This window comes from Lynx rufus, unplaced genomic scaffold, assembly GCF_022079265.1.
Source record: "Lynx rufus isolate CCGP_SWC_20201006 ecotype Redwood Valley unplaced genomic scaffold, mLynRuf1.p SCAF_18, whole genome shotgun sequence".
In the NCBI taxonomy this organism is placed as follows: Eukaryota; Metazoa; Chordata; class Mammalia; order Carnivora; family Felidae; genus Lynx; species Lynx rufus.
In genome coordinates, this window is record NW_025814832.1 from 34,731,689 (window position 1) to 34,753,941 (window position 22,253).

Consider the following 22,253-nt stretch of genomic DNA (forward strand, 5'->3'; position numbering starts at 1 on the left):
AGAGGCAAGATTCGCTTTCTATTTTGTCACTCAACGCTGCTTCTTTATTTGTCTTGCCTTATTCTAGAAAAAGATTCTAATTTGAAACTCTTCTAAATTATACCTAACTTAAACCCTGAATTTAGAAACCACATCCCTTCTGTTGGCACTTTTTCTTTTTAGCTTGTAGAAATGGTGAATGTTTAAAAACAAGAAATTATAAAGAGTCCTTAATAGTAATAATTCACAAATGGTATATGTAATTTTCAATGTATTGATCATCATGCAAAATAATGTTCTGATGGGACATCGGGAAAAGGGTGGCGAGCCTCATTCTCTTTCTCTAGGCTAAATACTGTCAAAATTCTGGTTCATCGTTTATTTTGTTCAGCTAGGCAACTTGTTAAATCCCAGTCTCTGACTTCTATGATCTACGTATTCCCATGTGATTTATTTGTTTAGAAATCTGTTAATGAGATATGGGGATTTGAGTTGCCACTATGACAACCAAGCAATATGGCTTGTGTGCTATTTCCTAGATACAGAAGCTTGGAAAGGAACATCTCTCCTGCAGCTGCTTATTTAGTAGCTACGGAAATTTAGATTGAGATTATGTGGCTAAATTGTTTACAAGGTACACAAAAACTTATAAACAGCTGGCTAAAAGAGACAATAAAATATGTTGTGGCCAATTTGTTTCTTTGTAGCCGTCTTTTTCTCTAATGGTCTTAGCGTTCTCTCCCTATTATTCCCCAAACCATACTATCATCTTAATTTTGTGATCCATTCTATAAGAAAAATTTAGTATCTTCTCTCTTTCTTTTGTTAGGTAGATGTTGTTGAGCGAGTGGTGAGATTTTGTGGGGATAATGACAATAATGTTTGCATACTCTCTACATGTGCTTTTTCATCAGTAGTGTTCTCGGTAACAGATACTGCATACAATGATGCGTAAGATCTGGAAATTCAGATGGATACAAGAAAACATTCTTTGGGGCGCCTGGATGGCTCAGTCGGTTAAGCGTCAGACTTTGGCTCGGGACATAATCTCACAGTTCCTGGGTTCAAGCCCCGTGTCAAGCTCTGTGCTGATGGTCCAGAGCCTGGAGCTTGCTTCAGATTCTGTGTCTCCCTCGCTCTCTCTGCCCCTCCCCCACTCACACTTTCTCTCAAAAATAAATAAACATTAACAAAAAAAGAAGGAAGAAAAAACTTTTTTTTTAAGGAACTGTCTTTTTTTTAACATAGAGTTTATTTATTTTGAGAGAGAGAGGGAGAGAGAGTGTGAGCGAGGTTGGGGCAGAGAGAGAAAGGGAGAGAGAGAATCCCAAGCAGGGTCCACAATGTCAGAGAGAAGCCCGATCCCAGGAACTGAACTATGAGATCATGGCCAGAGCTGAAATCAAGTGTCAGACGCTTAACCTTAACCAACTAAGCCATCCAGGTGCCCCTACAAGAAAAAACTCTTAATCCCAGACTACTTAGAATTTCATTAAAAGACAGTACATAAGTAACATGATATGAACAAGATGGAAGCATGTGTGCAGTTGAGAGGAAAGTGAGATCATTTTGTATGGGGTGAGAAGAGTTTCAGAGAACTGGGTTCTGGTCTTGAAATAACAGTAGAAACCTTAGCAGACAGAATGAATGACAGAGAACCTTGTAAGAATTACAAACTCAGGAAATAAATCCCTAGAATAATGGTAGAAAAATGAGACTTCTGAAGTTAGAGCACGTTGAGGGTATTAGTGAGAAGTACAATTGCAGAGTTGAGATGAATATACATTTCAACAACACATTTTTACCAAGTTTATCTTTGGTCTTCATTTACATGTCCACAAATCCTGGGCCACTAGGAATTCATTCTTGTGAATTTGTAATTAAAATGTCTTAGATATTTCAAAGGAGAAAAAATACATGGTTGAATAGTTTTCATTACCTGCCTTCTTCAGTTTTCTTGCATAGTTTCTAGAACATTCTATCTTCCCCTTGCCCCAATCCCACTGCCAGATTTTTAATCATCATAGGTTCTGCTAAAACTCTTTGAATTTCTCATTTAATCCATATTCAGTAGGATAAATAAAGCCTGATTCCTTGATTTTTTTTTTTTTTTTGGTAGAACTTAGCAGTGACTGTAGGAGAGATTTGGTTTAACTTTGAGAAACAGAAAAACAAAGATATGTAAAAATACGTGACGTACACAGGATCAACAGAATTTTTAAAAAGCCTTTATATAGTTAAATTCCCCAGAGTAAGGAACTGTGTAAGAAATGTGACCATACAGAAATCTGTAGAGGAAAATACGTAACGCTGGAGTTGTGAGCTTTTCTTTCCTTTACAGTAACTTTTGACTACCATTTAGGTCACTTCGGGCAGTAAAACTCAAAACATCGGTTTGTACCTTTAGCAAAAATAAGTGCGGCTTACAATCTCCCCCACAGATGCCCACGTGTCAGGCTGTTTGGAAAATTCAGGATCTGCCACATTCCCAGACTCTCCTAAGGGCAAGAAACTAAAGGCATCCTCAGTGTCCAGATGTCTCAGGTCGGTGTCCGATAGAGGAACGAGGTAGCAGTTAGGAGAATTGAGGACACTGCAACCCAGACACTGCGGCGGGGAAGAGTGGGAGCTGCAAAGTGAATGGAAATGCAGTCCTGGGAGAGAACCACTCAAAAGCAGGGAAACACACTAGAAAGGGTTCTTAAAACTAGGCGCCACCGGGGAAACTGATGGGAGGGCCGCAGGTCAAGGGCACACGCTACTAGGTGTCAGAGTTTGGACTCAAACCCGAGTCCCTGACTTCAGGCTCCTTGTTTTGCCTGTGCCTCCGGGGAGAGCCTGGGGAGTTCTCCCAGGAACGTGCAAAACCCAGGCGACCGGGCCTCCGCTGCTGAGTGATCTAGGCTCTGCGGCTGGGGGCGCGCGCCTGTACGCGCGCGAGCTCGGGCCTCCTCGCGCCCCACTCGCCCCGCCCCCCCCGGAGCCCCGCCCCCAGGTGCGCCGGCCTCGCGGGCGCGATGGACCCCAGCCTGCGCCGGGGCGCGCCGAGCCGAACGACGGGAACGCGCGCGCCTGCAGATCCCCATCCTCCGGGAGCCCCGCCCCCAGGGGGGTCTTAGGCAGGAGGCGGAGCCTGGCTTCCGGCGCCGCGCGCTCCCCTCGCAGGCGCGTGGCCCGCCCTGCGGCTCTGGAGCGCACGGGAGGGCGCGCGCGCGCGCGCGCGGGGCCGCGCCCTCCCGCACACACTCCCGTTTGCAAGCTCCGTCACCCGCGCGGTCTCCACAGGCGGAGCGCGTCCCGGCCTGGCCGCGCTGCGGCTCGGCGCTGAGGTGAGGGGGGCCTGAGGCCCGCCGTGGGTGTTGGGGGGGGTTGGTGGATGTCGCCGCCGCCGCGGGAGTGACTGGCCGAGGGGAGGCCGGCGAGGGAGAGGGGCGGCGCGCAGGGGCCGGGGGGCGGGGGGGGCGGCTGCCGAGCCGGCGCGTCGAGGGGGACCGCGGGAGCTCCCCGCGGGGAGGAAGCGCGGCTTGCGGCGGGCCGCGTGGGGGCCGCTGTGTCCCCGCCGGGGTGTCTCTCGCCCGGGCGGCGAGGGAGGGAAAATGCAATGCGGGTTCGTTCCCCTTCCCCGCGCCCGGGCGCTCGGCGCCGCTCCTGACCGCGCGTGTCCCCCGGAGTTTGGGCGAGAGGAGAAGGCGCCGGGCTCAGGACGAGATCCCCGAGACTCGAGGAAGGGCTCCGGCGCCCAAATCGCCCCGCGTCCCAGAAGGCTGGTTAGGCGGGAGGCTTCGGTGCCTCGGCTTGAGTCGCTGGTGGCTGGAAGGGGTGCGGGGGGGGGGTGTCTGCCGCGCTCCCGAGGCTTCCCGAGCACACGTTTTTAGACAGATGAGTCTGAAAGAATGTGGACAGTCCTGTGCTTTCTGTCGGGGACGTGCTGTCGGAACAGAGGGGGAGGAAAAGATACGCGGGACTCCCCGCTGGGAGCCGGGCTCCTTGTCATCTCGTTTCATCCTGGCGGCACCCCTAGGAGGTGGGGCACAGGCGGAAAATGGGGCGCAGAGACGTTAAGTGCCTTATTAAGGTCTCGACTAGCAAAAAGGTGGACGTGAGATTTCAACCCGCGGATGCCTGACTCTAAATCCTGGGGCTTTATCCACCAGATTTTGTGCCTGCCCAAGAGAGCGATGTGATGGGTTATCTTCAGGGAAGACTCCATACAAGAAAACACTATTAGGGAGGACACTTAAGGCTCTTGGAGTATTTGGGTTAAAATCAAACTACCTAACAAGGCAAACTGTTAAGGCATCAGTATGTGCTGTTCCAGTGTTGTTTCCCTTTAGACGGGGTTGGATGTAAGGAAGTCTTACGGTCGGGGTAAAAGCACATTTATTAACATTTTACGTGATCATTGGAGTGTCTTTCGTATTCCAGATACTACGTGGGAAGAGTACCGAGATGAATACGATTTATAAACTGTGCCCTTGAGTCAATTGAGAGGATGATCATATAAAATAATTTTGTAATATTCTACGAATTCGTAATCTTTACTAGCATGTGAATTAACTGGATTAGAATAGTTGTAAGCTCAAGCTTTTAGGAACCTGTTACGCGTAAGAGGAGGGATGGGGTAATGCGTTCTGTGGGGACCATTCCGTTGTTTTCAGCAAAAAAATAGTGTCATCAGATTTAGGCTAAATCACGTGGACGGTATTTTGTTTTATTATTACCCTCCCTTCGGTCAGTTTTAAAACATGCGAAGAGAGTATTTATGGCTTATCCCCTGTTAAGTTAAATTTTACAGTGCTTTTATTAGTTGAGAAACCAGTGATGTAATTTGGCAGGAGTTTCTTTCACTTCATCTGCCAGATATGCTCTTAACCTCTCTTTCCAAAAAAATAAACCCTAAATACCAGATTCTGTTTGAGCTCTTACGGTTCAGATTTTTAAAGAAAACAAGAGTCCACCAGTTTAGGCCCAAATGGCCCATTGTTGAAATATTTAACGTTACCTTAGGCATAGCTGCAGGTAGAAGGAATAGGAGGGATAGTGGGGCGTTTTGGAAATTTGTTCCGATTGCCGATTGCCGTTCTTCAGTGAAGTAGGAGCCAAGGTTTTAATCTGAGGGTGTGGCTGTTGGTAGAAGTGAGTGGAGGTTTGGGGATTGGGAGAACGAATGAACTATTGAAATATATGATTGCCAGGCAATTAAACAATTATTCTTAGGTATGAAAAACAAAGTAGAGGAAATGTAGGGTCCTATGTACGGGTGCACAAGAAAGAGGTGCGTAATTTTGCTTACAAGGTATTTCACGACCCATCTCCATTACCTAGAGCAGACGCCTGCCTCTTTGCCCCGGTTCACTTTGCCCATGCCCCCATGTCACAGGAATCCCTGTTTCTTACACAAGTCATACCCTTTTGGGATTCTAGCTTTTCCATTCTTTTTCTTTGCCTGAAATGTCCATTCCACTCTTTCCCCGATTGGACTTAGGACATTATAGTAAATTTTACCTATCTGCAAAGTCATTGACAGTGTCTATATTTTTCCATTTTATTTGATGCAGAAATTTCTTAGTAAATGTTAAGTGAATGTACCACTTTTCTTTTTTTTTTCCTCCTTTAATCAATAACAGGCGTCAGCACACTTTCTGTAAAGAGCCGGGTAGTGAATATTTTAGGTTTTGTGGACCATATGGTCTCTGTATCAGTGAACTCTGCCGTTGTAGTACAAAAGGGGTCATTGACGATACAGAAACGAATGACATTGGCTGTGTTCCATAACACTTTATTTATAGACATGAAATTTGAATTTCATGTAACTCTACATGTCACAGATATTATTCTTCGATTCCCCCCTCCTTGTGTCCCCCTAACCATTTAATAATGTGAAAAACACCCTTAACTCATGGGCTGTACAAAACAGGCTGTGGGCTGGATTCAGCCCCTACCTCCTGCATTGTAGTTTGCAGACCTTAGATCTATAAGGACTCTTAGCAACCCCTGATAAAGAAATTTGCAGTAAGAAGATACTGGTTATAATATCACTCTTGGTGGTAGAGAAACAAAGATAAATAAGGCAGTCTTTTTTGTCAAGGATCTCAGGGTCAAGTTCAAGATTAAGACTTGTAAACAAAGCGTGATGATGGCACAGTGTAGTAAATGCAGTTAATTTATTGGTTATGGATGTGGAAGAAAGGAGTGATAATCAGCACTGCTTGGGTGAGGTAGGAATAATCTCTAACAGTTATCTGTTGGAGATAGGGAACATTTTCAGCAAAGAGCCTTTCCAAAAATCTTTGAAGCTTACTAAAAAGGTGACTGACCACATCTCTTACCAAGATGATTCAGTTTCTTTATTTTATAGGATATAATCTGAATTCATTTCTCTCAGAAATAAAAGTAATATACTCCAAATTATTTCTCTGTAACAATTATTTGTAAGACTCCTGTGCATTTTTTATTGCTTTGAGAAAGGTAACATATGTTTCATAGCAGGTATAATCAATATTTGTTTAATAAATTAATAAATAAATATTTGACATTGAATATGGGATTATATAACTTTTAGTCTCTATTTTAAGTTAATACTTTAGAAAAGGAAGATGGGCTTTAGTGGTTTTTGAATTTTCCTGCAAGTTACAGATTTAGGATGAATTGTTTTTATCCAGGAAAGTTCAATACTTGATTAAACATTTTGTGATATTAGGTGTTTAAAACATATCTAATTATTATTTAAAAGCTCTACAACAAACAGTGCATTCCCCAGTTATGCTGCAGGACAATGAAAAGTAATATTAAAATGCTTCAGCAGAAGTTTGTACCCTTATTTCTATGTCTTTGTTATTGTTTTTAGCAGTTAAGAATTGGCTTTTTTGGGCAGTTTTAGATACTCTACTCGTAAGGCTTTGAGCTGGAACTATATCAAGTTTGTTTGTTTTTTAATGTTTATTTATTTTTGAGAGAGAGACAGTATGAGCAGGGAAGGGGCAGAGAGAGAGGGAGACACAGAATCCGAAGCAGGCTCCACGCCCCAAGCTGTCAGCACAGAGCCCGATGTGGGGCTCGAACTCATGAACCTTGAGATCATGACCTGAGCCGAAGTTGGACGCTCAACCGACTGAGCCACCCAGGTGCCCCAAGGAACTATATCAAGTTTTATGTTTTCCAAGAAATATGTTTTGTTAAAAATACACCATTAGGGGGCGCCTGGGTGGCGCAGTCGGTTAAGCGTCCGACTTCAGCCAGGTCACGATCTCGCGGTCCGTGAGTTCGAGCCCCGCGTCGGGCTCTGGGCTGATGGCTCGGAGCCTGGAGCCTGTTTCCGATTCTGTGTCTCCCTCTCTCTCTGCCCCTCCCCCGTTCATGCTCTGTCTCTCTCTGTCCCAAAAATAAAAATAAAAACGTTGAGAAAAAAAAAAAAGAATCATCGTTAAAAAAAAAAAAAATACACCATTAGGAGTTTTATTGTATTTCAGTTATTAGCTTGTGCTTTCAAGGATCATTTTCTGGTATATGCTGCAAAAGAGAAAGTCCTATGTGTTGTCTATTCACAAAGCTGAAGGGGCGCCTGGGTGGCTCAGTGGGTTAAGTGTCTGACTTCGACTCGGGTCATGATCTCACGGTTTGTGAGTTCGAGCCCCGCATTGGGCTCGGTGCTGACTGTTCAGAGCCTGGAGCCTGCTATGGATTCTGTGTCTCCCTCTCTCTGTGTCCCTCCCCCGCTCAAGCTTGTCTCTGTCTCTCTCTCTCTCTCAAAAATAGGTAAGTATTAAAAAAAAAAAATTAGAAAAAAAAAAGCTGCTTGTGACGTATGGTCCTCTCCACCATTTCCAACTCTGCCATGACTTTCATGAACTGTGTCACTAGTAAGTGTGCTCCTGGGTATTGTCTGTGTGATTCTGTTCCCACTTACAATATCAAATGTGGGGCTGGCTAAGCATCCTTTCTTGCCTTTTCCCTTTATTCTTTTGAATGCCTTTATAAGGCTATAAAGTCTAGGATAATTAAAAAGAATTATAGCGTAGGAAGAGGACATTTAGAGCTCTGTGCTAAATATGGGTTTTCTTATGGTTCAGGAAAAGGCACCTGAGAAGTTAAAGACTTCACAGATGTCCCCTTGCTGGCCACACCTCATTTCTAACTTTGCAGCCTTGTTTTCAGCTATGCACTTCTGTCAGAAGCATCACTTTCATGTTACCTCCGCGGGATGGATCTCCACCTTTCTTTCAGGAAACCTCATTCCCCCACCCTTACGAGTTGGTTTCATCTCAGAGACCAGCCCTTTATCTTTGGCTTCAGTACAGAAAGCACTGCCTTCCCACATCCTTCCATTTGCGACGCTGCAGAAGAGTGGGGGATGGGATTGAGAAGAAGGGACTTCTGTGATTACCGTACCAGTGTGAGTTGCAGGCATCCCGTTTTTATTCTTTTTCTTTCTGTCTTTTCCCCAAAGGACAAACATTAATTCTCAGAGCCAGTAGAGTCTCAATATTAGAAGAGGAAGCAAAATATTTTACTAAGCACCCATAATTTGCCAGGAATCTTTTACAGTAGAGTTAGTACTTCGCATTGTTAGGCAGGGCAGACCTTGACAGATTTATCCCGATGGCCTCTTTCAGTTGGGCCTACTTAACGCCGGATTGGAGGGGTGAGGATCACAGATATGTCCATCGTTGTGTCTGTTGACAAAAACCTGACTATAGCTTTGAAGTTACTGTTTAGATGAAAGGTTGATGAAGAATTAAACTCAAAGGTATATGAAGAATCAACATTAAGAATATTTCATTTTTTTTCCAGACCGCCAAACCAAGTGTTTCATGTCAGGAAGGAAACAAGCAACCAATGGGTTTTCTTCTTTAAGATGTTTTAATAACTTTAATAACTTCGGGGTTATTGAAATTTAACATTTTCACATGATTAGACTAGAGCTCATGAATGTAAGAAACGTTACTTTGCGTAGGTCAGGGTCATGAGCACGCTGTGAAGGCGCACACATGAGTTGTGTCTTTCCACAATGTCAGCTTTACTCAGTCAGAGAGCAGGAGTGACATAAGTGTAAAGCAGTTTCAGGATTCAAAACTCAGTGACATTTCACCATGTGACTAACTTGGCGTATACAGCACACAAAGCAAAACCTAAGACAAGTCACACAACAAACAAGATAACACAGAGGCTAGGAAGTTAACGAACCGAACATGAAGTCAGTCAGCGGGCACGTTGTTGAGATAAGGCCTGGGCCTGGTCTGGGTCAGCTCCCGGCTCTTACTGCTTACTATGTCTGAGCAGTGAGGGGTCTCGGTTCTCTTCGCAGATCAGTCGGGCGGAGCCTTCAGCAGCAGCTACTTCTGATCTGTCGGACCTCGAGGAGTCCTGTCTGAAGAGTGACACTTGCAGCAAAAACCCTCCCTTAAAGGGATTTAATCAGTCTTGGGCCCTGCAGACCTCCTCTGCTTCTCCTTGTTATCAGTTCTGGGTGTCGTCAGCTGTCACTGGTCTCGGTGATATCTGGTAGCTGCAGTCAGTACCTTACCTGCTTGCATCACCGTTTGACACAGGCCCCTGCTTGACATGAGTGACTCCATCTTGCTGTCTATAGTCAGTTATACTGATCCATCTTTATAATTTCTTAACAGATTTCTTAATCGTTTTAGTCCCTTTGTCCTTCACCATCCATTCTAGGAGATTTCCTTGACTCAAGTCTTCTTTCTAACTCAGTGATTTGCCTTCAGGTGCTGTTCACCCCATCTATTGAGAATTTTATTTCTATCAGTCTGTTTGATTTCCAGGTTCTGTAAGTAGGTTTTTCTTAATTGCCTTGTTCATGTTTCATGAATATGATATTCTTTGTTATCCTGTTGAAGATATTAGTTGTACCGATTGTATATACCGTAGTCCTCAACATGTATCATTGCTTGCCATGTGGCAGACACCATTTTCATGTATTAATTTTTATTTACATGTATTAATTCTCCTCATCATTTCAATAAGCCAAAGAAGTGGATACTATTATTATTTCATTTACAGGTGAGAAAACTTAGACACAAAAAAGTTAAGTAACTCACCCAAAGTCTCAAGGCTCATAAGTGGTGGAGGCAGGATTCATGTTTAGTTGGTTTGGCTCCAGAGGTCCCACTCTTAACCATTCTACTACATCAGGCATTATTCTGGTGATTGTGATTGTTGACTTTGGAGTGTCTTCTTGGTATCGTTATTATGTGAGTGTTTATACTGATTCCAGTTTCTTTCAGCATGTTTGAAGATAATGCTTGGATTTACTATAGCCTATTGTGTTTTGGTTGTTTTGATATTTGTGCTGGGGGAGGGGAGAATAGTGCCAGGATGCGGAAAGTCAGTAGTTACCTGAGGGCTCGCACTGCCTCTAAATTTAAATGCATACACTTATGGGGCGCCTGGGTGGCTCAGTTGGTTGAGCATCCGACTCTTGGTTTCGGCTCAGGTCATGATCTCACGGTTTGTAGGTTCAAGTCCCACATGGGGCTCCGTGCTGACAGCAGAGAGCCTGCTTGGGATATTCATTCTCTCTCTCTCTCTCTCTCTCTCTGCCCTTCCTCTGCTTGCTATTGCATTTAAAAGAAGTAAACTGGGGCGCCTGGGTGGCGCAGTCGGTTAAGCGTCCGACTTCAGCCAGGTCACGATCTCGCGGTCCGTGAGTTCGAGCCCCGCGTCGGGCTCTGGGCTGATGGCTCAGAGCCTGGAGCCTGCTTCCGATTCTGTGTCTCCCTCTCTCTCTGCGCCTCCCCCGTTCATGCTCTGTCTCTCTCTGTCCCAAAAATAAATAAACGTTGAAAAAAAAATAAATAAAATAAAAGAAGTAAACTTAAAAAAAAATAAGTACGTACATACACTTACTCTTTGAGATGAAAGTAGATGAAGAGGTGAGGTTGGGATTTTACCTGATAGGTTAACCTCTTCTTAAAAAGAGGTTATTGAAAATCTCTTAATTCAAAATAGAAATCTTTTTAAAATATCAAAGTCAAATGCAGATGCAGTATCTTCTTTTTATAAATATTAAATAAACTGCTAGCTTAGTTTATGTTTGTGTTGATTTTGAATCTTTTTGGTAGAGAGGGATGACAGATGATGACGGGTCAACAGAGCCTCAGATTGATGAGATTATGTGGCCAATAAGTAGAAAGTATTCCCTGAGAGACCCGGGCACAGTGTCATGCAGGACCATTTGACTAAGGAAAAGGGTGAGGAAAGAAAAACCAACCTAAAGAATAGAGCTCAGGCGCAGAAGGAAAACAACATAAAAGCACCTTTGCTTATGAAGGGATTTTGTGCTTTGGAGGAAAGGACATAAAACCAAGGATTGACTAGATACCAATGACTTCTTTGAAGTCACTGTATATTATCTTCTATATTATATTATCTTCTATATTATCTTCTGTATATTATCTTCTATAGAAACATTTCCCTATTAATACTATTTTAAAGCAACTTGAAGACCTTTACATCATTCAGTGGTTCTCAACTTTTTATCTGTCCCTACACATTCCCATTAGTAAGTATCTGTGGACTTCTTCACTTAGTAGGAAGGGGAGGTGGGGAAATTTTTAACATTCCCCTTTGTTCAAGCCATGCTTCACTTTGAAAATCAATATTGTCCTTATGAGTACTCTAACCATGGGGTTAAGAACACACACTGTTACATTGGTTGAGTGTTTTTGTTTGTGAGAAATAGAATCTGATTCTGGCTACTTATGTGAAAATAAAATACAGTGGGTGGATAATAGGGCATTTCACATTCTAAGAAAGAAAAACCAAGTCTTAGGCACAGTAGGTTTCATACTTTAGGGGAAAGCTTAGTACCAACAGTGCATGAACATTCTTTCTCCCTTTTTTTTTTTTAAAGTATGCTGTATGCCCAATGTGGGGCTAGAACGCAACGACCCCCAGATTAAGAGTCCTGTGCTCTTCCCGCTGAACCAACCAGACGCCCCTGAATTTTCTTTCTTAAATGTTTCCATTAATGTAACTGTTTCCATGACTCCAGTTTTTGGATCTCTTAGTTAACAATTTCATACTGCCAGGAGAAAATTTCATTGATACAGCTCAGGGGTAGCTGTAGAGTGGTAGTCGTGGTGATGGTGATGTTTGTCTGTCTCTTGGCATGGTGGGTGGGTGAGTGGGAGGTGGAGGTAAGTTTTACTTTAAAAAGCTCTGATTAGTGGTGGGATGGGTGCAGAAGTTCATGGACTTCAGACAAGGCTATTAAAGACTAAACCCTGAGTTCAGAGAGCACTTCTCAAGGAAGCAAAGCATTTGTGAGTCCATCAGCTGTTTTATGAGAGGCCTGTTTTCTAAAAATGAAGACTTAAGCATGCAGCATTCAATTTGAATGAATAATTCATTGGTGCTCACTAAATCAATATGTTTTGGCAGAATGTTCTCGTTGTACTGGTTAATGTTTCTGTTTGTGTTGTAGTAAATCATCTTTGAATGAGTGTAGTTTTTCTTTCTTTTTTGTTCGTTTCTTCTTTTTGGCCTAGAGATGATTATCAGTATCTAGAGAATCTGATGTAACATTAATGAGACTGTTGAAAGAATTTATTTTTATGTATCCTCTATTGACTTCTTTGGTTTTGTTGTTTTTAATTTACTTATTTGATGCTTTTTTACAATACATCTAATTGTGTAGTTTTTTAAATGTATAAGTAACATTAATGGAAAAATTGAGAAAATAGAAAAAACACAAACAGTAAAAGTTGTCTATAATCCTGTTAAATTAAAAAAAATCTTCTTTGTGCATGTAAAGAGGACATTTATTTAATCCAAACTTAATTTATATTTACTTTTTTGGGTAAGACAAGCTGCCTCTAAAAAGTTGCCTGTTTTTTTAATGTAGGTGGAAATGGTTAGCCAGCTTGGAATAGATTGTTCTTGTTTTGGAGGGGAGTCACCCCAGTGGCCCCCATCAAATAGGTTTATATACAACAAGTCAGTAATTAATGTTGTAGAAGATGGCCTAACGGGACATTTTTGTTGTGTCTTCCAAGCTGCCCTCTCAACACCCTTTGGTGTGCAGAGACTGGGTTACTGGGATAAGCAAATTGGAATAAGGACCGCAGAGATTGCAGTTGAGTCCCTGGCCACTTCTCTTGAGTTCAGCTTTAATATAACCAACCTCTTTGAAAAACTAAGATACCTCCAACAGAGATCTATCTACTGGCAGAAAGAGCTCCAAGGACCTCCAGAGGGTAAAGTTATGCTGGAAGAGGGATACTGGACTTGTGACAATGAGTTAGGTCATACTGTTAAAAAATAAATAGATAAATTATTAAGATGAAATTTGTTTCCATCACTTCAAAGTAAGATCCATTACTCAGTAAGCAGTTTCTGTCTTTTCTCTTCTTTCCCCAGCCTCTGGCAGCCACTAATCTGCACTTCATTTCTATGGCTTTGTATATTCTGGAAATTTCATCTAAATGGAATCACATAATATTTGATCTTTATGTCTGGCTTCTTTCACTTAACATAATGTTTTGGAGGTTCATCCATGTTGTAGCATGTATCAGTGTAGCATGTTTCATTCCTTTTTATGGCTGAATAATATTTAATTGTGTGTATATACCACAACTTGTTTATCCATTCATCTGTTGATGGACATTTGAACTGTTTCAGTCTTTTGTTGGCAAGAATGAATAGTGTTGCTGTGACCCTGCATGAAATGCACTTGATTGAATACCTGTTTTCAGTTTTTTTGGCATATACGTAGAAGTGTTCTTTTGGGTATATATTTAGAAGTGGAATAGTGAGGTCATATGGCAATTCTCTGTTCACCTTTTTGGGGAGCTGACAAACTGTTTTCCTCAGCAGCTGAACCAGCACTCGCACCAGCAGTGTATGACTATTACAGTTTTGCTATAGAGTTTCTTATGAGAAATCTACTGTCATTCAAATCATTATTCCTCTGTAGGTAATGCATGGTTATTCTCTGACTGCTTTCAAGATTTTTCACTGTCTTCAATTTTTAGTGGTTTGATTATATGTATGGGTATGGATTTCCTTTGATTTATACTGTTTGGGGTTTACTGAGCTTGTTGGAACCTGCAGGTTTTTATCTCTTGCCAAATTTGGGAAGTTTTCAGCCAATAATTTTTTAAAATATTTTTTCATCATTAACACTCTTCTCTTCTTTCTGGAATGCTGATAATATGAATGTTAGACCTGTGTTATTGTTCATGGTTCTTTCAGGTACTGTTAATTTTTTTTTAATGTTTTTCTCTGTGATTCAGATTGTATAGCTTCTATTGATCTGTGAAGTTCACTGACTTTTTCTGTTATCTCCATTATACTATTGAGGCCATTCTCTGGGTTTTATTTATGTTACTATGTTTTTCTCTTCTGAAATTTATATTTGTTGCTACTTTATGTCTTGTTTCTTTGCTGAGATTTTTTTTTTTTTATTGTTTTTCAAGAGTGCTCAGTATTGTTTGCTGGAGCACTTTTAAAATACTTTAAAGTTTTTGTCCGATAATTCCAAAACTTGTTATCTTGGCATTGGTATCCGTTGATTTTTCTTTTCTTAATAGAGTTGATATTTTCCACATGCTTTTTTTTTTTGGTTGAGTTGTTTTGGATTGTATGAGCCTGGGTTTTGTTTTAAGTGCATGGAGAGTGTTGATACTTTTGACATGCTGTCAGCCTGGTTAGGTTCAGGTCTTATGTTTCATCTGCATTCTTTGAGCTGTGGTTTTAATTTCAGTTTAGTTTTCAGAAGCCCTTGTAGTGTGGTTTGGATCTGTCCTGTGTATGCCTCCCAGTAGTCAGACTGAATCTGGGCAGTAGTCTATTATTCCTCAAGTCTTTGGTACACATAATGGGATTAGATCCCTGTGTGCTCAGCGTGGGGGTCCGTTTAGGTGTTAATAAGCCATTTTTATTCTGTTGCTTTCCTGTGCTCCTCTTTTTATATGCTCTCCCTACTGCTTTCGGATTCCCCATGGTTTCTCTTTGCCATCCTACAACCAGAAAGCTAGGGTTTATTTGTCCCATTGGGCCACACACTTCTGCAACTGCATCTACCACATCCAGGGCCCAGCGGCAGGAGATAGAACACCTGGGGATTTGGCCCTACCCTTTTGAAACTATAGCTCCAATTAATGGAGAGGAAGGTTCCCTTGCCTCAGAGTTTGGGCTGCATCAAGCTTTCATTACTGTAGTCTGACACTACTATCATGCAGTTGCTTGGGGAGAGAGGCATAGGAGAATGTAGGGGGAAAAAAAAAGATTGGATATCTCCGCGCTCTACCTGAGCAAAAGGCTTCCCTACTTCTCAAGCCAGAGAGCTTTTGGCTCTTGCTTTCTCTGCACCAGTGCCTGCTTCTGATGCATTCAGTTTGGGGGATACTAAAAGACGAGAAACAGGTGGTGAGCTCACTGTTGGTTGTGGGGATTTTGAATTCTGGTTCCATCTTGGTTCACATTTACTTGGTTCCTATTTACTTTTCAGAGTCTTCAAGTTGCTGTTCCATTCATTTTGTCCAGATAGGAGAGACAGCTTGGAATATGCTTACCTCCAGCTAACCTGAGACTGAAACAAATGTTTGTTTTTGCTGTTAAATGGCATGGGCTTGACTGTGGGGTTCCAGTTTTTTTTTGTTTTTGTTTTTTTAATCTACTCTTTTAATAGACTGGTCCAGAAAACATGGCTACTGCAATTAGGGAGGTGGGAGTTTGGAGACAGACCAGAACACTCCTACTGAAGAATTACCTAATTAAATGCAGGACTAAAAAAAGTAGTGTTCAGGTAAGTTAAATGATTCTTTCTTATGCCTTATCGCAGTTTTTGCATTGATATGTTCCATCTTTAAGAGGTGATTTCTTTTTCTGGATACATTTCTAGTATAATTTTATATCATTAGGTCCCTTTAATGTGCTTGTGAAGTAAAAACTTGTGTTAACACAGAAAAGTACCTAAATTACCTATTGTTTTCTGAATGTTAAACATTTTAATAATGTTTCTTAAATACAGTTAACTTCTTTTTTTTTTTTTAATGTCTTAAATGTTTATTTATTTATTTTGAGAGAGAGCGTGCGCTAGCAGGGGAGGGGCAGAGAGAGAGGGAGAGAGAATCCCAAGGAGGCTCTGTGTAGGGCTCGAACTCATGAACTATGAGATCATGACCTGAGCTGAAATCAAGAGTTGGACGCTTAACTGACTGAGCCACCAAGGTGCCCCAATTTAGTTAATTTCTAATATCAGTGCTTAAGTTTGAACTTTTAGGCATGCATTTCCCAAGTTTCATGGAATGAAAAAAAAAATTCCACAGATAATTTTGTGGCCCATTATTTCGCAGTTTATTCCCCATGACTTCCCATCTTTTGGACTCTGGATTGAATTACTTAGGACTACTAAAATTAGGACACATATTTGTTCCCAACAGATACACATTACTTTAAAAGTTAAAAGAAAGTAATAACTCTGCCTAACCAGTTAATAATTCTAAAGGATAAAAGTACATTGCCTTTCTTCTGAAGCCACCATAACAATTAAACAGCAAGATGAAATAGTAAATAGTTCATCTCTATTAAAGCTCATTATTGAATTTAACAGAGTAATTAATAGTAGAAATTTAGGTGTAATTAAGGCACGAGTTTTAAATCAGATTTGAAGAAAGACATTTTTATGGTGAGTCCTATTGGGGCTGTTTGGTAAGTTAATTTAAATAATGTTATATATGTAAACATATTATATTTTATGCTTAGTAATGTAAGATCTTTAAATATAGCGTTTGTGTCATTTTATTATGTGACTTGAATTTTAAATTATTTCAGTAAAACTGAATGTAAAGGAAAAATTATCTCCTATTTCCTGTTGAGTTAGGGGAGATGCTCAACACAATAGTTTTTTCAGGATAGAATTGCTTTTTGTACGTAAGAAAGGAGACCCTAAGTCCTCGTGTTTTTTCCTTAGCATTATATTATTTGCATAGTAATCTTGATGATGTTTGCTACCATTGGTACATTTTATAATCATTTTGTTTGTCTCCTTTATTGTAGGAAATTCTTTTTCCACTCTTTTTTTTATTTTGGTTAATATTAATTAGCATGATGCATCCAAATAAGAAATATGAAGAAGTTCCTGATATAGAACTTACCCCTATGGACAAATCTATTCTCTCTAACCTAATTCTTGGATATACTCCAGTGACTAATATTACAAGAAACATCATGCAGAAAGTGTCTACTGATCACCTTCCTGATGGTATTGTGAGCTTGTATTTATGGATGGATTCTATCTATAACAGAAAGCCTCCTCAGTATTTTTTTGCTTGCTTTCTTGAATAAATGACATTCTTAACACTTAGGGATATGTCCCCTCACCAAAATATAATTTAATAAAAGTTATTAAAATAATGTAATTCTGCTGAAGCATATTATATGTGTCTTAATATTTTAGACTTAATTCCCAGACCATTTATAAAATAAACATATTTGTACAGGATAAAGGATTGGAAGTAATATTTCATTTTGATTCTGACTCCTAGAGTAGTTAAGAAGCTAGAGAGATAAAGGTTACAAAGCAGTAATCATTTCACACTGTCACGTCTATTTATGGAGGTATATGGTGTCAACAGAAGTACTTTGGAGACTATGACTGTGGCTCACTACCTCAGTCTGTTTCTCTGTGCTGCTTACAGACTGGAACACAGTGTAAGTGAGGCAGTACTAATGAGCCTCAAGTGGCCGTGAGAGAATCCAAGTCGAGAACTAGAGAAAGTGACAGAAATGTTTATAATATGATGATTGATTTAATGAAATGCTGAACTGTTGAAAATAGCGGATTAACATGTTGTCTTATATCAGATAGTTGTAATCAACTTCTGGTATGTATCATCATAGTTTTGGATAATGCATCACTGAATAGATGATGCTAATACAATCAGGAGCCAGATAATATTTTCCCTACTGATATCTTTCTGACTTATTACTATTTAATAGTTTTGTCAAGCCCATATCTTATGGTATGTTTGTTGGGTTATCTACGTACAAGTAGCACAGATCGCCGTAAGCATTTAGCCTGCCAGCTCAAACAACTGGTCAGAAAGGTTGAGAATGAAATTCTTTGGTAATTCTGAGTTGGAGTAAAGCATATACACCAAAGAAATCCGAGTCAGTGTGTATTCAACTTAGATGCTAAAATAGTAGAAATATATGTAGCTTTAATTTTAAGTCCTATCTTTTTAACAAGAGAGCTGTCTGAAAGTGGAATGTGCATCCATGGGTGGTAACATGACTGGTAGGATGTTGAACTAACACTGTATTTTTTCACATCAATCCATGTCCACCTTAAAGGTCTGGAAAATCATGACAATTAACATTGAAGTAATACTTTATAACTTACAAAGCATTTTGTTTGTAATTGCTTTTGACCTTAATAACCACTATGATCAGCTCGGTATCGAGGATGCTGAAGTTTAGAGTATCAAATTGCTCGTGGTCAAGCACATAATCCTATGTTCTTCTATTTCACCACATGTTCTGAAGCTTCTATAGTGAAGAAGTTGCTTGTAAATAAAGCTTTAAGAAAATACTTAAAAATTGGGATTATCTGATGTGAAAGGAAGATAAATGGTAATTGGAGTATTTTCTAAGAAAGGAACAAGCAGTATGGGGTTGAAATGGCAATTTTTATTCAAAGGAGAGTTGTGTCTTAGTTACTAGAATACATATTTGGTTTCTGAGGAGGATTATGGAATTTTCCTCTTCATAAGAAATATTTGAAAATAAAATACCCATTCACTTATCAATGAGTTATTGTATGTTTTACTTTGAAATAGTTAAGTGAATGGCATATACTGTATACTAAAGTATATACTAAACTTCATCATATTAATAACTCACATGTTACACAGACACATAATTTATGTAATCAGATGATAGCTGAGAGAAATAGTGTCTGTGAAATTACAGTGTTCTTTTATTATTATTATTTAGTATAATTTTAGAATGGCTCTGTTCAGGAAGTTAGAGGATAAAACAAAAGTGCTTATCAAATATTATATTCATTTAATGTAATGTTAAATTTCAGTCTGTTGTATGATAGTAAACTTGTAATTTTTGAACTAACTTTATTTTCATGTTTTACAGTCATAATTACTGAAGAGTATACAAGTGAAAAAGAATTGTTAGTATCCAGTCTTTCTAAGCCCAACAACTTTGTAGGTGTGGTTTTCAAAGACTTCATGTCCTATGAACTCCGTTTTTTCCCTGATATGATTCCAGTATCTTCTATTTATATGGATTCAAGAGGTAAATAGCCCTAAATAATCTTGTAAATCAAATAAATGCGTGTCTTCACTGCTCTTAGTTCAAATGCAAAATTTGATGGGGTCCAGCATTGGCGTTTTCAACTCTATTTGTTCAAATAAGAAAAGTGTCAAGTGTAACATAAATATATGTATGTATACACAAATATCTATAATTATGTGTAATTTGAAATATAATTTATGTAACATCCATTTTAATTTTAATACATTTATATATTATTATATATATATAATTTTAATGATAGTAACAGAAAGCAAAATTGTATCTTGAATTATATGACTTTCTAAACCAGCATTTTTTTCCTCTATGTAATTGTTTTTCACATATGGCGTGTTGCATATCTTTAAAATTTCAAGGTCTTCTGCCAGTGAACTTTTTTAGTTTTATGTTTATGTACATCATGGAAAACAACCTTCAGTGCTTAAACCTGTGGAGAGATACTATCAAACACAAACATTTGTTGAGCAATATTAAAGTCCCTTATGCTAAGTACTGAATTTGTGACTTTATTCCAAAAGGCCTTTACAGAATTTTTTTTTTTTTCTTTTTTTGGTCCTCTTAACCTGGACTTGTACTGGCATCTGGAAGTCCTTTGACTCTAAGTTACTGTAGAATGACCTTAAAACAGAAAAGGGACTTACTTTATTTTATTTTTTAAAGTTTATTTATTTATTTTGAGAAAGAGAGGGAGTGTGAGCATGGGAGGGGCGGGGGAGGGGGGAAGAGAGAGAGAGAGAGAGAGAGAGAGAGAGAGAGAGTGAGTGAGAATCCTAGGCAGGCTTTGTGCTGTCAGCACAGAGCTGGATGCAGAGCTCCATCCCACAAACCAAACCGTGATATCATAACCTGAGCTCAAACCAAGAGTGGGACGCTTAACTGACTGAGCCACCCAGGAGTCTTGAAAAGTGACTTATTTTAAATAACTATGTTTACAGTCAATTTCTTTCTTTCCATTTGTATGCATTTACCATGCAATATCCTAACACATGTAAGTCTTTTATTTCAAAAATTTCAAATAAACAATCAGGAATGTGATTCTTTACCTTCAAAGGGCGATTGCTTATTTTCTTCAGTCCTATGGACATTGATTAATTATATTGCTTTAGTAACCCTCCATATATTATCTTTAAAAAAAAGCACTTACATGTTGTGCAGATTTTTATGTCTCACATTTTGTCCCTATAGCTGGCTGTTCAACATCATGTGAGGCTACTCAGTACTGGTCCTCAGGGTTCACAGTTTTACAAGCATCCATAGATGCTGCTATTATACAGGTAAATATGAAGGAAGTAAAATAGAGCCACAGTGTATTTTAACAATTACGCCTTAAGTGTTTACAGTAGGATTTAGTTTGTCTGCTGTTAAATGTACAAAATACATAACATATTACAATTCCCTTAAGAAAAAAGATGAGTCATATTTTCAGTTTAATTTTTTTAGTTTAATATTTTTCAAACCCCACTGTTACTTGATGGTTTCTAAGCGTGTGATTTAGCAATTCCATATATCTGTATTATTCTATCTGTGTTGACCATAGGTAATCTTTATGAATGATCTATATTTATAGACTTTTCCCCTTGAATAAAAATAACTTAGTGTAAAGAAAATGAATGTTTTTGTTATGTTACTCATAGTTGTGGATTTCATTTTTTATTTAATAAATAATTATCACTTATTTGCCAAACACTGTTTCTAAGTTGAATGCTTAGAATATGAATCCATTTAATCTGTAGCAAACATATGGGATTTGTGCTATTATTTTATTTTTTAAATGTTTGTTTATTTTGAGAGAGAGAGAGAGAGAGAGAGAAAGAGCGAGTGAGTGCATGCGCCAGCAAGGGAGGGACAGAGAGAGAGGGAGAGAATCCCAAGCAGGCTCTGCACTGTCATTGCAGAGCCTAACATGGGTCTTGATCTCACAAGCTATGAGATCATGACCTGAACCAAAATCAAGTCGGGTGCATAACCAACTGAGCCACCCAGGCACCTGAGATTTGTGCTATTATTATTTCCATTTTACATATGGAACTGAAGCACAGGGAGATTGACTTTCCAAAATTCAGTTAATTAGTGACAAAGCTAATTCCAACTATGGCTTTTTGGCTCCCAAGTTTGTGTTTTAATACTGTTACTGCCATGAGGATCGTGTATAAAGGTTACAGTTATAATCTAAAGACATGCTTAGACCTTATCAGGTGTTTCACATTTTAGTAGAAATGAACAGGAGACCTGGCTCTGTTGTTAGACTGCTATGTAGTAAAATGACAACAGTAATAATGCTTTACTTGACAGGGTTGTTGTAAGAACCAAATGCTATGTGTCAGATTGTCTTATAAACTCTGACAGCATGGTATAAATGTATTGTAGAGCTGTAATATTACCCAAATTCAGTAATATAGAAGTTTAAGGTAAAGGCAGTAAAATATAGGCTATATCACAGTGATGGTGTTATAGTGCTTACTTGTGTTTTTGGCCGAAGACCTTAGCCATCCACAGCCCAGACCACACTGGATGAACAGGCAGAGCAGATCTTATTTTAGACATTTAATTGAATGTTAGATAGAAGTATCATACAGCATAAAGTTTTATTATTCTGTCTACACATGCTTCATACATAGATTTTAAAACGATAGGACATACTATTTAAAAAAAGATTTTTTAAAGACAGTCTTTCATGGTACTAATAATCGTTCCTTAATTCCTCAATATTACAAGTGCATATTTTTGTTAAGATGTATATAATTGCTTAAGAGAATAATTGTTCAATTTTATTTTCTTTGATAAGCTATTTCATCAAAATTCGTATACTACTCAACTTCAGACTTAAACTTCATGGTATGCTTCCAGAATGAATGAAAGCAATAATGTGTGCTTGTACTTTGACATTGGGGTCTGTCACTTTATTTCAGGTGTGTAGGTTTTGAGTATTGTATTTGTAATAGGTTTGTATAAAATATGGGGGTATAATTGTCACATTTTATTGG

At 39.4% G+C, this 22,253-nt stretch overlaps 1 protein-coding gene across 1 annotated transcript in view; it reads left to right on the forward strand.

Moving 5' to 3' along the window:
- Positions 1 to 3,209: 3,209 nt before the first annotated feature.
- The window catches only part of ABCA5 (ATP binding cassette subfamily A member 5), a 75,789-nt gene continuing 56,745 nt past the window's right edge, over positions 3,210 to 22,253 (forward strand). Inside the window, exons 1-5 of the mRNA XM_047081514.1 lie at positions 3,210 to 3,308; positions 15,629 to 15,745; positions 16,999 to 17,203; positions 19,090 to 19,251; positions 20,455 to 20,543. Coding sequence (XP_046937470.1) covers positions 15,644 to 15,745; positions 16,999 to 17,203; positions 19,090 to 19,251; positions 20,455 to 20,543 — 558 coding nt within the window. The 5' untranslated portion in view covers positions 3,210 to 3,308; positions 15,629 to 15,643. The remainder of the gene's footprint in view (positions 3,309 to 15,628; positions 15,746 to 16,998; positions 17,204 to 19,089; positions 19,252 to 20,454; positions 20,544 to 22,253) is intronic.